We start from the raw sequence: 14,186 nt of genomic DNA, 5'->3' as shown, positions 1-14,186 counted from the left end.
TCAATATGCAGAAATCTGTGAAATTTCTATATACTAACAATGAACTAGCAGAGAGAGAGAGAAATCAGAAAAACAATTCCATTCACAGTTGCATCAAAAAGAAGAAAATACCTGGGAATAAACCTAACCAAGGAAGTGAAAGACCTATACTCTGAAAACTACAAGACACTCATGAGAGAAATTAAAGAAGATACCAATAAATGGAAACACATCCCGTGCCCATGGATAGGAAGAATTAATATTGTCAAAATGACCATCCTGCCTGAAGCAATCTACAGATTCAATGCAATTCTTATCAAAATACCAACAGCCTTCTTCAACAAACTAGAGAAAATAGTTCTAAAATTTATATGGAACCACAAAAGACCCCAAATAGCCAAAGCAATCCTAAGAAGGAAGAATAAAGCTGGGAGGATTATGCTCCCCAACTTCAAGCTCTACTACAAAGCCACAGTAATCAAGACAATTTGTTAACACTTTAACTACAACTGATAAATGCAACATTACTTTTCATGTGGGAGAAAGCTGCTACCAACTAGGTATGGTTACTGGGCTTGCATTAGAAAAACTATATGGAGGAAATTACAATGAACAGTCTAAAGTTTGCTGTGAAAACAACATATTTTTATTAAAATAATTACAAGTCAGAAAACAACAATAAAAGGGAAATTCCACAACCTTTGTTTGCAACTATATAATCTTTATGTAGAAAAACTATAGTGACCATCTGGAAAGCAGCTCCACAATAAATGTAATCCTTACATCAAGAGGAACTAGAACAAGGAATCAGCTCACCCAAAAGAAACTGACTTGCTGTAGAGTATTTCAGGTGAGCAGATTTCAACTATATTATTCTCATTTCTGAAAAACTGTCTTTCCTGATATTTCAAATCACCAGGGATATGATGTACAAGTGCCTGCTGAGTAAAAGGATAAAACACAAATACGTGAGCACAATTACATGTGAAAACGACTGAGGGCAATTTTCTACGAATCTACAAAACTACATAAATAACCAATTACACACACAATCCATTTACACTGAAGCTCCATGAGGTGGTACTGAATAAACACTGAGGTGCTGAACTCTCAACAATGGAACATGGCTCATCCTGAACAGCAGCACATTCCCACCTTACACTCTGTCATAACAACACTTCCTCTGGGATTTGTATTTGTGTATTATTATGTAAGTCCTAGGAAGGTGGTAACAAAAATAAAGAAAAAAGCCAGGAGGAAAATGAATTAAATACCCCCTTAAATCTATTCTAAAACATGCACGTGAAGTAAGAAACCAAGCACTTTGTGAGTTTTTACAGTCATGTCTTTTAACTTACTCGAATGATTTCATTACTATATGCACTAAATTTTCTGTTAATTTTTCCATTAAAATGTAATAGAAGAAGAAAATAAAGAGAAAAGCTCCCATTTCTTAAATGTACAGTCTTAGAAAGCAGTACTATTTATTTTTAAGAACTTTCTCTGCTAAAGAAATCACACTGTTGTGGTAATCAGAATAGGTTAAGTCACTCTGGCAATACAGAGATTTATTTGCTCTCATTTTTAATAATCATAAACTGTTATCATGACTGTGTAATTTTTTATAATTTACACCACCAGAGGCAAATGTGTAGAAAATATTTCTAAGAAATGTAAATTAGATCATGACTGGAATTTCTTAAAAATATTTTCAAGTGCTTAAGAATATTAAAGTTTGGGGGAAAAAATACACAAGTCATGTAAGCAAGTATTTCCTCCAAGATTCTTTAATTGGGATAAAAGTCCCAGGGCAAGCCCACAGGGATAGTCTGCAAGAAAGAAAAATTCGGTCAGTGTATGTATAATTTCTGCAACTTCAGCAGAAATGCCAAAAACATTCTGAGGTACATAAAAGCATTCTTTCGGGTCAGGGCTTTTTGTCGTTTTAGTTATTTAATCTCTAAATTCTGAGAGTGTTAGAGTTTAGAAATGCTCACATTTCTAAATGTGAGCTACCAACAGTAATAAGAAACTACAATGTCAAACGAAAGATTCACAAACATGATCCTTTTCAATCATAGGTCTCTCTCTGGTAAGAAATAGACCACCATTTATTTACTTGCTCTCACCTGTAGAAGAGAGGGAGGTTAAATGGTATTAACCTGGTTATGAATCCCTGTGTACAAATGTGAGGTAAGAGAGTAAAGAGTTTAAGCCACACCCTGCATAAGAAGAGCAGACAACAAAGGACTTCCTCTACATGCAACTATGATAGAGGAGAACTTTCAATTACAGAGCTGAACAGGGTTTTTTCCTGTAACTAGAAGGCCATGCCTACAAACATTTCAGTCAACCTGTAAAAACTTCACTATCTAATTAAAAGTGTTATGTAGATAGGAAACAGATGAATAATACTAAATATTTTTTTTAAATATGGTAAAATATCTCCCCCCTTACAATTCACCAGTTTTTGATCTGGCTCAACTTTCACAGAATCCATGAAGAGGCTAATATTTTCTTGTTAAGTAACAACTGGAAACAACCTAATGATACCATTTGCAATTCCGGGGGAAAAAATCCAGTACAATCTAATACACACAAAAACAAACTTCACAGAACAGATACCCAATCAAACCTAAGCAATCCCCGCTCACCCACACAGAAGTAAGCCAGTCTTACTCACTTAAACAATGTTTGTTGCATCTGGATCCTGATTAAAAACTGCCATCGGAAAAATTCTGCAAATAAACACCCAAAACAGACCTAAAAATTTCTGCTCACTCCTGCTTCGCCACGATACATTTTTAAGAGAGAAATAAATATTCCTTACAACTTGACTGGCAAAACCATTACCTGGCCGATTATTTCTAAGCCTACACTGGATACCAACAAATGATGGAATGACCGAATCACTAGCAACTCAACATTGTTGTCTTTGCAAAGAAAAGCAATTATACAAATTTTATTCTCCCAGGCAATGAACAGGAGAGAAAAATATTACTTTAAAAATGGCTGTATTTGTAATTTTTCAAAACCAGCACCAAATGTTCAAGTTTAATTACTCTCAGCAACATTTAGGAATTAACATTTCCTAACAATATGGACAAACAAAGGAGTAAACGAGTAATGCATGGTGATAAGAACTACTACATAAAATAATCTGACTGGCTCATTTCTAAAGCTATTGGGGGTTTGCCCAGTTTGTGAATAGCATTCTTCACCTACGTCCCAAGTCATGGGTACAGCTTATTCTGTTGTGACTAGGCAAGATTAAGTAAAACAAACTGAAAAGATATTTTTAAAAAGCAAGCTAAGTCAAAATAATCCATTATTAGAATAGTTTTCTACTCTATTAAGGGGGAACACACTCATCAAACGACTATACAAAGTGACTAAATGAAAAACTGAAAAGCAAAATTCACAAATAGCAGTAGTGTCAGTTCACATCTACATAACCCTTTATTACATTATATTTATAGCACTATTATGATCCATATTACACAAGGCTTATTTCTTCCTCATACTGTAGCAGTATTAGTCCCATTATATAACAATTCCACCTCTGCAAATTGTTTAAATCAACTTTTTGCACTTTGAATTTACAAACTATTGGATGTTAAATTGCCTGAAAACTACTTAAATTTTATGTAAAGCCAAACCTAAGTTTAAAAAAAACCCAAAAAGCCCCCACAAAGGTACTTTATACAGAACCTTGTAGAAATATACTGATACCAGTATTAGGAAAAATTGCCTACAGAGGGCTATAGGGCTATAAATGTCATACAAAAATTCTATAGCCAACTCTTGCTAGAAAAGTTCTTTTATAAATAAACACCTTTTGTGATTGAAGATGAAATCAAAAGATGGAGATGCAATTTTTCCCTAAAAACAAGTAGTTGCTCAGGACATAGGCTGAGCGTATTGAAATTATATTGCTTCTTTGAAAACAGAAAAAAATACTTAAGCCAGGTATCCCATTAACAAAAGACCATGCCACGTTTACATGGTCTTTTGATCTCTGGGTACTACTAGTATTATCCAAGAGAACCTTATCAAAGAAATTGGTTGGCAAACCTACCAAATTGGAGTCTCAGGTCCCTTAATTTTGATAGCCATCTTAGTCAATATAAAACTTTAGCTATTCAAACAACAAAGCTTGTAAAGTGCATTGGGTCTAAGAAACACAAAAAGCTAAACTCAGTAGGACTTTAAGGGACTTGATGTCACCAATAGGGCAAAAAAACAACATTATAGTTTTCTGTTCAGATTTTATTTGAAATCTAATTCAAACTGTCAAAGCTACAAAAAGGGGAAAGACATCTGTATTATTTTTGCTAAGTCACAACATCCTAAAACAAAATACCACTACTGCCAGCAGATCCATTATACACATTTCTGACAAAATTCATTAGCACAATAAAAATTTCATCTTGAGAAACAGCCACAACGCAAGTAATTTTTACAATATAAAACAATGACAGGTCTACAGATGCAGTTACTCATGAGTTTACACATGCATTCACAAACAAACAAACAAAAACCCCAGGAATGCTCTTTCATTAGTTTTTTTTTTTTTTTTTAAACAGACCATTCAGGCACAAAACAAAATTGCATTTCCAATAAGTGACAGCATCTTAAAAATTTACATCAGTGTTTGTTTTTCTTTGACTTTTTATGAGACCTGTGAGGAGATCGGGACTGGGATCTGGATTTCTTCCCTGATTTTTTAGGGGATCTAGACCGTGATCGCCTAGATCTTTTAGGTGTCCTTGAGCCAGATGGTGATCTAAGAAAACAAACAAAAAGGATTTATCAAAATACTCATGTGATCAAACCTATCTTCAAATTATCTAAAGTGATCTTTAGCAAAGCACAATGAACAAAACTGAAATAAAAAATGAAGACTTCCCAAACCTATACTTTGCCAACTGTACACACACATGGATTTTGTACTTCCTATGCATTCTATAAGTGATCATCAACAGTGTACTTGCTTAAGATAGATCTGGAACCTACCACTACTCTACTAAATCAAACTCTCAAGAGGAAGGGACTGGGGATTTGCATTTTTAGCAAGCTCCCCACGATACTGATAAATCACGAAGTCAGAACCTCTAAATCTACCAGATAAAGCTCAAAATAAGATAATTCATAAAACCTAAAAAACACAGCAGATTGACAGCCTATCTTTTTGAGGGAGAAAGCACCAACCAGAGCAACAACATTCAGGGAAATCATTTAGGACGGTGTGACTTTGTAAGTGCTGTTCAGGAAGACCACCAACACATACACATGTAGACGTACAAGTACCACTTAGAGAAGGAAAAAGTTTCCCATTTTATAAAGATTTTATTATTAAGTTTTAGAATATAAAGCAGTTTTAGCTCTCAGGAAAATTCCTTTATGCAACACCAGATGAATAAAACATTTCGGAACCACTCTTCTGGAACCAGAAGAAAGAAAGTACGTCACACACTAAATCCCACACTGAAGAAATGGTATTTATGGTATATATTTCCACAAGTCTCTACCCAAGAACCCTCTAATAACATTGCTGGGCGTGGGGGTAATGTATTTTTCTTTCGGCCTTAACAAAAATCGAAGAATATTCTATAGAAACAAGAACACAATGAAGAGTAAAGCAGCTGCCCCTAATTCCATAGGAAACAGTGAGTATGATATGTTTAAAATTCTTGGCTGGCCTTTACTTGTTGGGAGTCTTCTTGTGCTTTAACCATAAGGAGACTTGGATGGGGAGGTAGGAGGGAATAATCTAAAATGAAAGTACCTCTCCTTAGTTTTTCTAAAATCCTCTAAAGAATGGCTACCAACCAAATTATTTCCAAAAGCTGGTAGAATGACAAGGAGACTGGCATTTGAAATATTACAAAAAAGGACTTGCATTTACCTTTTGGCCTTTTTGCTAACATCTCTAGGAGAATCTTTGTGAGATGACCTTGACCGTGAGCTCTCTTTATGAGATCGTTCTGAACGCTCTGACCGCTCCGATTTTGGTGATGGGGATTTCACTCGTCTACCACTGCTACTGCGAGACGGGCTTGGGGATGTACTGTGTCGCCTTTTCCTATGGAACAAAGCCCCCAAAACATTCCATAAGTGAGCAAAGGATCAGGTAATTCGTTTTCCTTCTACTAAATTAGTTATTAATTCCTATTAGTTTACACTAACTTTAGTTTCACTAACCTTTTATTAATGTTATTTTCCAACAACATCCAAAGCCCTTTATGCCAAGAACAAATAGATCTTAAAGATAAGTTGATCAAGACAAAAACTGAGTTCAACGAAACTGGATTTTCCTTTGTTATAAGAGAGATTACTAGGACAGGACAAAATTTCCTCAAGGCATCCGACTAGATCGTAAATGTTTTAATGTTCATTTCCTCCTCTTGAAACTTTTACTGTGGTTATGCAAGAAAATAAGGCATTATGTTGGCAAACTTCTCTTAAATGGTTGGGAAGGGTAAGAAAATAAAGCAAAAATATATATAAACATTTGGGGAATGTGGGTGAAGGACATTTGGGAATTCTTTATACTATTCTTCTCTTGCAACAGATTCTCTACGAATCTGAAATTATATCAAAAAAGTAGTTAAAGACAATAAAGTGATAGATTTATTATTTAACTGATTAGTATAACTATGCTACCTGTAACTACCTTTATATTGACTCAGAATATTTTTCTTTGCATTCGCTTAGTTTTTATTAGGAAAACCTCAGTTCTGTTAACTGAAGCAATTTCCTCTACTAAGTCAGAGATTTAGGAAGTGTGAAAAGAAGAAATAAAGACTAAGAGAGAAATGAATTTTGATGAGAATGAAGACTTAAAGTTAGGAGCAAGTCCCTATGGCCTCTGTATACAATATCCTTTCAAGACAGGACTGGGAGACTCATTTGTAGGTAGCAGCCTCAACACAGAAGAAACGCTTACACTGCAGGCAACAAGGAAGATTTAGTGAGCTGTTAGTTATTTAACACTTAGGCTTGATACCTAATATGGTAACTTCATTCTTGCACTAAACTAAGGCTAAGGTACCACATGAACCATGTTAAGGGATGATGTCACAGTTAAGTAAGCCAGGTGTCAACTAACTGCCCCATATCCCAGCTAATTTTGCCTCCTGCAGGCAGGAGACAAACATGTTTATCATGAAAAAATACTTTTCTAGCTTGTTGGCATCAGAGATGAAAATATTACAAAATGAAACATCAATCCAAAATTTGAAACTAGAATAGGCATTAAATGAGAAATGTTTTACCTTTCTTTCCTTGTCGGGGTACATTCATCTTTTTCCTTCTTGTCTTTGGATCGAGATTCCAATTTTTCTTTATCTTTCTTATCTCTTTCTCTTTCTCTTTCTAATTCTTTCTCTTTCTCCTTTTTTTTTCAAGAAAGAATATTTAGTCATTAAAAAATACCAATCTGGGTCAATCTCATTCATGTAACAATATTATCTCTTCCAGTTAACTATTTTTAAAATCACTATTAAATGTATAATACCACTTTTTAAAAAACACCTACTCTTCCAGAAAAAATCATTTCTTCTACTTATACTAACAGTAGTGATACCAGCAACAGTAGCTAAGCATTTACTGAGAGCTCAGCATAAGCCAATCAATTACTAAACAACTTTCCATACACCATTTCATGTACTCCTTCAAATCACCCTTAGGAATAGTACTATCACCCTCATTCTTGAAATGAAAAATGAGACTCAGAAAGGTCAAGTACTAATGTTCATGGTCACACAAGATAGTTAAGCATTTGAGCCCAAACTTTAAAGTCAGGGCTCGTAACTACTTAACCTTATATAAAATAGTCAGTAGTGATTCTAACTGTGCAGCAAATGGATTTAATCAAAAGCGAGCTCTTAGCAAAGTAACAGGCTGCAAAATAGAAATAGCTAGTCACAATAATCATCTATCAGAAATTATTAGTGAGAAACAACTACCAATTGTATTGGAAATTTTAAATCCTAATTTATAAAAATACGAACTGACTATATGACATATAATTATATAAAACAGAAAAATAACAATTCTTATCCCAAGCTACTACAATTTCCACTTCTCACTTGAAATTGTCATTTTTGTTAGTAATATTTAAGGAATGGCTTCAGAAAATGAATGCACAAAGTCAACTGTATCTCACCAACAGGAATTTAATTTCTCTATGATTGACAGTCATCAAGAAAACTATCTGACAGATGATAAAAAGCCTATATATGATTTTTGGCAAACATTTTCTGTAAAGAGCCAGACTGTAAATATTTTCTGCTTTGTGGCCCACACACAGTCTCTGTCACAAGTATTCAACTCTGCCACTGTAATCCAAAAGCCACTGTAGGTAATACGTAAGTGAAGGGACATGGCTGTGTTCCAATAAATTTACTGACAAAAATGAGGTGATGGCCACAATCTGCTGATTCCTGGTATACACCTTCAAAAAACATCCTTCTTTCCAATTAAAATCATGGAGTGCAAGGAAACTAAAATGATAACACATGCATTATTAGTACCATCAGGACCAGTGAGCAGCTCAAGGTGTAGTCTTCCATACAGATTAAACACCTGCCACCAGCTGCAAAGAGACTTGTTGGGTACACATACATGGCATCTTTTTAAAAACTTCATCTATCTCCTTTCCAAATACAACATACAGAGCACAAATTTTAAAAGTGGTACTGAGCAGACTGATTTCTTCTGTTGATCTGTAGGATACATTATCCTGATTGATAATTCTCCAGGAATCAAACTATACTTACAATATTTTAAACAGTTTAATTCAAAAATAAAGAGTACAGTAACTATTATCTCACAATCCTGCAGAATTGGGACTTACAACAGTTTCAGAGAGAAAAGCAGGTCCCCAGTGACTTGCCTAGGAGTGCACAGTGGAGAGTGGCACCCAAACTGCATGTGTGCACAACCCCCGAGTTGTGTTATCACACTGTTGCCCCACCAGCAGTTCTACACCATTAATAACTTCACAGTGAATGTAAGCTCCCTGCCAGCTTTTTTCTGACTTTTTCTATATAATTTTTGTAAAGAGAGTCAAGATTATAGGTAAATATTAATAGCAGTCCCAATAAAACTCCTGAGTTTTCTCAACAATTATTATGTGGGCCTCCTTACTCTAAAATTTCTCTGCCTTACATTTTTTAAATATACAATATATGAGGTCCCTCAAAAAGCTCAGAATTCACTGATGAGGTATTCTACCACTTGCTGTCCCTCCCTCAAACTAATGGGAAAGGAGTCCTCGATGAACTCCCCAAACTTTGTCTCTGTGCCACTTCTCAGGGTTGTTGGTGTGTCACTGTCACAAATACGACTCCCTATAGGGTCTCCTACTAGTTTTGAAAGCATGCTCTTAGCAGGATTTTCTAGTCCTCAGGTAGTATCCAGAATAAAATTGTATGCTGTTACCGTAAGAGCCTTTTCCAAGTTGAAACAATTGTGTAACATCAAATTTCAAATGTTCCTAATTATCTATCAGGATTTATACATCAAAGGATACAATTACTTCTTCTCCTTAAGTATATCAATATACCAGTATTATAGGTAGTCAAACAAATATTTTTAGAAAATGCATATTACTGAATTATACTTATTCCTTACTCGTTGAAGAAGTTTATCTCTGTAGTGTTCTATTTGCTCCTGAAAGCTCTGGCCTGGCTTTTTAGGTCTTTTCCCAGATTCCAATTCATCCTGAAACTTCATGACTTTGAGCTGTGAAGTAAAAGATTTTTAAAATAAATCTTTTCATCACTATAGCTTCTCAAGCACTGCTTTGCTCTTTCTTAAAGAATTCTTTTCTTTGAAACAAGTATAAAAAAGAAGAAACATTAAAATAGCAAAGTAGTAACTGATTCACACTCAGTCAAAATAACATAAAACTCGTCAAACAAGCCCAATTATGCAGAATTAAGTAAGCAGGCAAGAGCCCACATGCTCTCCACACAGCCAGATGAGATGACTTGAAAACCATGAACTGTGTGTGGTTCATGCCCTTAAGAAATGACTTATCTCAACACAATGATAATGAATTTGGTATCTGGTTCCCCAAATAGAAAGGCAAGATTGCTAAAGACAAGCATACTTCCAGCAAGATACGACAGCTGGAACACAAAAAGATGAACATAAAAAAAAAAGCGACATCTAGTTACAGTTCATGTGGGAGCAAGCACAGAGCTGCAGTGTGAAGGGTTCTTTCTAGTTACAGTACAGGACGGTCACTGGACAGCAAGACATGAAGAAAAGATCAAATCATATCTGGAATGTACTTTTTAAGACAGTAAGAGTATATACTGATAAAACAGCATTGTTTGGGAAAGAATGTAGACCACCTATAGTTTTCAAGAGATTAATGGCTGATTATGTATATTATATATACATAAAATACATACCTCCTTATTGAACTAGGGGAGGACAAATAAGGTGAAAAGCATGAGGGCTTAAGAGATGTCAGAGGCAAGGATGAAAAGCACATGGATCCTGGATGGTACCACCAGACTGCAGTTCCAAACCTGCCCAATACTGTTTCAATTGAAGAGAGGTGGAGGAAATGCTTGTCCAACAGAACTACTGGACATGCAAACTTCTTACCCTGTTTTATTCAGAACTGGTAGGTCCCTTAAATGGACTAAATGCTACTATAATATTTTATGTATTTTTAAAAAACAAAACCTCATTTGTTTCAGGCTTTTTTCCTCCTCTCGCTACAAATGAGGACAATGAAATGGAGACAAGCTACAAAACGTTTTTTCCATTTCAAGTGGTATTTTCACTCTTTCTGACTTCATGAACATTTCTAGTAAGTTCTCTGATGTTTACCCTTTTTCTACCTACATCCACTTCTATAATCAGGACCATTTACAACCAAACCTTTGAGGTTCTCTCCTCCTCTTCTTTCAAAACTTTTTAAAAGAAGTTTTTTGCATTTTTTATTGTTTTAATTATGATTACATCTTAAAAGATAGTTAAGATGTAAGGGTAAGAGAGAAGGGGGAAAAATGTAAATGCCTAACTAAGTTCATCACTGTGTGAAGCCACCAAAGTGACTCTTCTCTATCGAATGTACTTTTGGTAAATTGGTTTAGGAGATAAGCACCCAAGAGTCAAACAGCAGGCCTGAATGTTACTTTGGGGAAAGAAAGGCATTCTTAGAAAACCTTTAAAAATATATATGGTATGATATATATATATATATATATATATATATATATATATATGTAAAATCCCTATAGTTCCTGCTGAGGTGCTCTAACTCAGGCACAAGCACAAGTCCAAGGCACCCAGAACACAGGTGACAAAGGGTCCCAACTCAAAAAAGAGCAGTCCATGCAATGGCTCATTAGCCATCCCTCTCCTTGTTGCCCTCAGACAACTACTCGCTCAACTACTCGCTCTTTCTTCAGGAATCAGGGCAGAAAAGGGATCCTTCTTCTCCAACAAAAACAGAAAACCCTTCACCTGGCTCCCCACCTAGTGTTCCACGCCTCCAACCCTTGCTGGCAGAACTCAGATTAACAGTAGAATAGTAAAAGACAACTCCAGCCTAGGCACTGCTCTAAGTAGGATATGAAAGACTGAGAACCTCTTTTCAGTCCATGCTTTAATATCAAACTGTCACATGTTTTCAAATTGCTTTGCAGGGAATGTCAATATTTTATAACATAAATCCTTTGGTTTTTATAAATCCCATGCTAAAAAATGTTCAGCTATAGAAATCTTTTACTATGGCATATTTAGGGAAGAGCAACACCACAGCCTACATGACTATACATATACACATACATACATACACACACACACGTATGTAGTATAAAATATAATGAAACCAATTATAAATTTATTCTTTTTTAAGGGTTCTCCAATAAAAGGGTACTCACTGGATTTCAAATCAAGAAACTAACATTTGAATTTAGGAAAAGAAAAAAAAGAACACAGGAATAAAATTCATGAGCTCTGATTTCTAGTTCAAAATTGCCAAGTTGTGGATCTTGACTCCAAGTGACTAAATCTCTGAGTAAATAAGGGAGAAGAATTAGATAATTCTAAAATGAAGTCAACAACTAAATCTTAAAATTAGGATTTGGCTTGCAGTCCAAATCCCAAAAAGGTAAGTAAGCTGTGAGTGGTAAGCACTATGGGAACAGGAGAAGTGAGTACAGGGATACCTCACAGATACTGTGGGTCTGGTGCCCACCACAATAAAGGGAATTTCACAGTAAGGTCAAATCAATGTTTTCATTTCCCAGTGCATATGAAAGTTATGTGTACACTAACTGTAATCTAGTAAGTGTGCAATTAACATTATATCTAAAAAAACAATACACTTACATTAGTTAAGAATACTTTATTGCTAAAAAATGCTAAGAATCATCTGTGCTTTCAGTGAACAATCATCTTTTTGAGGGGGAAGGTCTTGCTTTCGTGTTGATGGCTGCTGACTGACCACAGTGATGGTTGCTGAAGCCTGGAGTGAGTGACTGTGGCAATTTCTTAAAATAAAGACAACAATGAAATTGGCCACATCAATTGACTCCTCTTTTCACAATTTCTCATAGCATGATGCTGTTCCATAAGCTCTTTACCCTCAGCAGAACTTCTTTCAAGCTTGTAGACAATCCTCTCAAACCCCGCTGCAGCTTTATCGAAGTTTCTATCATATTCTAAATCCTTTATCATTCAACAATCTTCACAGCATCTTCACTAAATCCATCCCAAGAAACCACTTTCTTTGCTCATCTATAAGAAGCAACTCCTCATCCATTCAAGTTCTATCATGATATTGTAGCAACACCACTGCATTTTTAGGCTCCACATCCTATACTAGTTCTCTTTGTTATTTCCTCCACATTCTTGGTACTTCCTCCACTTAAGTCTTGAACCCTCAAAATCAGCCATGAGGGCTGGAATCAACTTCTACTAAATTCCTGTGGACATTGGTATTTTGACCTCTTCACATGAATCACAAATGTTAATAGCATCTTGAACAGTGAATCCTTTCCAAAATACTTTGTTTACTTTGCCCAGATCCATCAGAGAAATCACAATCTATGGCAGCTACAGCTTACAAAGTATTTTTTAAATAATAAGACTTGAAAGTCAAAATGATCCATTGGCTACAGAATGGGATGCTTTTGGCAGGCTCAAAGAAAACAACATTCATTTCATGGTACATTCCCATCAGAGCTCTTGGGTGACCAGAGTAGCAATATTTTGAAAGGAATCTTTTGTGAGCAATAGTCAACAGTGGGCTTAGAATATTCAGCAAATCATATTGTACACCGATGTGCTATCATTCAGGCTTTGTCGTTCCATTTATAGAGCACAGGCAGAGATTCAGCACAATTCTTAAGCATTCTAGGATTTTCAGAATGAAGCATGAGCGCTGGCTTCAACTTAAAGTTACCAGCTGCATTAGCCTCTAACAAGAATGAGTCTATCCTTTGAAACTGTGAAGCCAGGCAATGACTTCTCCTAACTATGGAAGTCCTAGATGGCATCTTCTTACAATAGAAGGTTGTTTCACCTACACTGAAAAATCTGTTGAGTGTAGCCATCTTCGTTAATTATCTTAGCCACATCTTTATAACTTGCTGCAGCTTCTACAACACCCCTTGTTGCTTCACCTTGTACTATTATAGAAATAGCTTCTTTCCTGAAACCTCATGAATCAACTTCTAAACCAACCTCTGCTAGCTTCAAACTTTTCTTCTGGAGCTTCCTCACCCCTCACAGAATGGAAGAGAGTTATAGGGCCTTGTTCTGGATTAGGCTTCAGCTTAAGGGAATGCTGTGGCTAGTCTGATTTTCTATGCAGACCACTCAAACTTTCTCTGTATCAGCAGTAAGGCTGTTGCCCTTTCTCATCCATGTCTTCACTGGCGTAGCACTTTTAATTTCCTTCATAAACTTCCTTGGCACTCACAACTTGGCTAAGTGGTGCAGGAGGCCTAGCTTTCAGCCTGTCTCTGCTTTTGACATGCCTTCCTCACTAAGCTTAATCATTTCTAGCTTTTGATTTAAAGTGAGAGAAATGTGACTTCCTCCTACCATTTGAACACTTCGAGGCCACTGTAAGGTTATTGACAATCTCGGTATTTTGTCTCAGGGAATAGAGAGGTCCCAGGAGAGGGACACATGAGGGACTGGTCTGTCAGCAGAGCAGTCAGAGTACA

General features: G+C 35.8%; 1 protein-coding gene across 3 annotated transcripts in view; it reads right to left on the bottom strand.

The window, feature by feature from the left end:
• Positions 1-602: 602 nt before the first annotated feature.
• Positions 603-14,186, bottom strand: part of U2SURP (U2 snRNP-associated SURP motif-containing protein) — a 63,659-nt gene continuing 50,075 nt past the window's right edge. For all 3 annotated transcript variants that reach the window (XM_073232333.1, XM_073232334.1, XM_073232335.1), the window contains 4 exons: positions 9,619-9,729; positions 7,257-7,375; positions 5,888-6,064; positions 603-4,765 (listed from right to left, as the gene is read on the bottom strand). In XM_073232333.1, the coding sequence (XP_073088434.1) occupies positions 4,627-4,765; positions 5,888-6,064; positions 7,257-7,375; positions 9,619-9,729 (546 nt within the window). In that variant the 3' untranslated portion in view covers positions 603-4,626. The remainder of the gene's footprint in view (positions 4,766-5,887; positions 6,065-7,256; positions 7,376-9,618; positions 9,730-14,186) is intronic.

This window comes from Manis javanica, chromosome 3, assembly GCF_040802235.1.
Source record: "Manis javanica isolate MJ-LG chromosome 3, MJ_LKY, whole genome shotgun sequence".
Classification (NCBI taxonomy): domain Eukaryota; kingdom Metazoa; phylum Chordata; class Mammalia; order Pholidota; family Manidae; genus Manis; species Manis javanica.
Note: the sequence above shows the minus strand (reverse complement) of the source record. Positions and strands in the feature narration are given on the sequence as shown.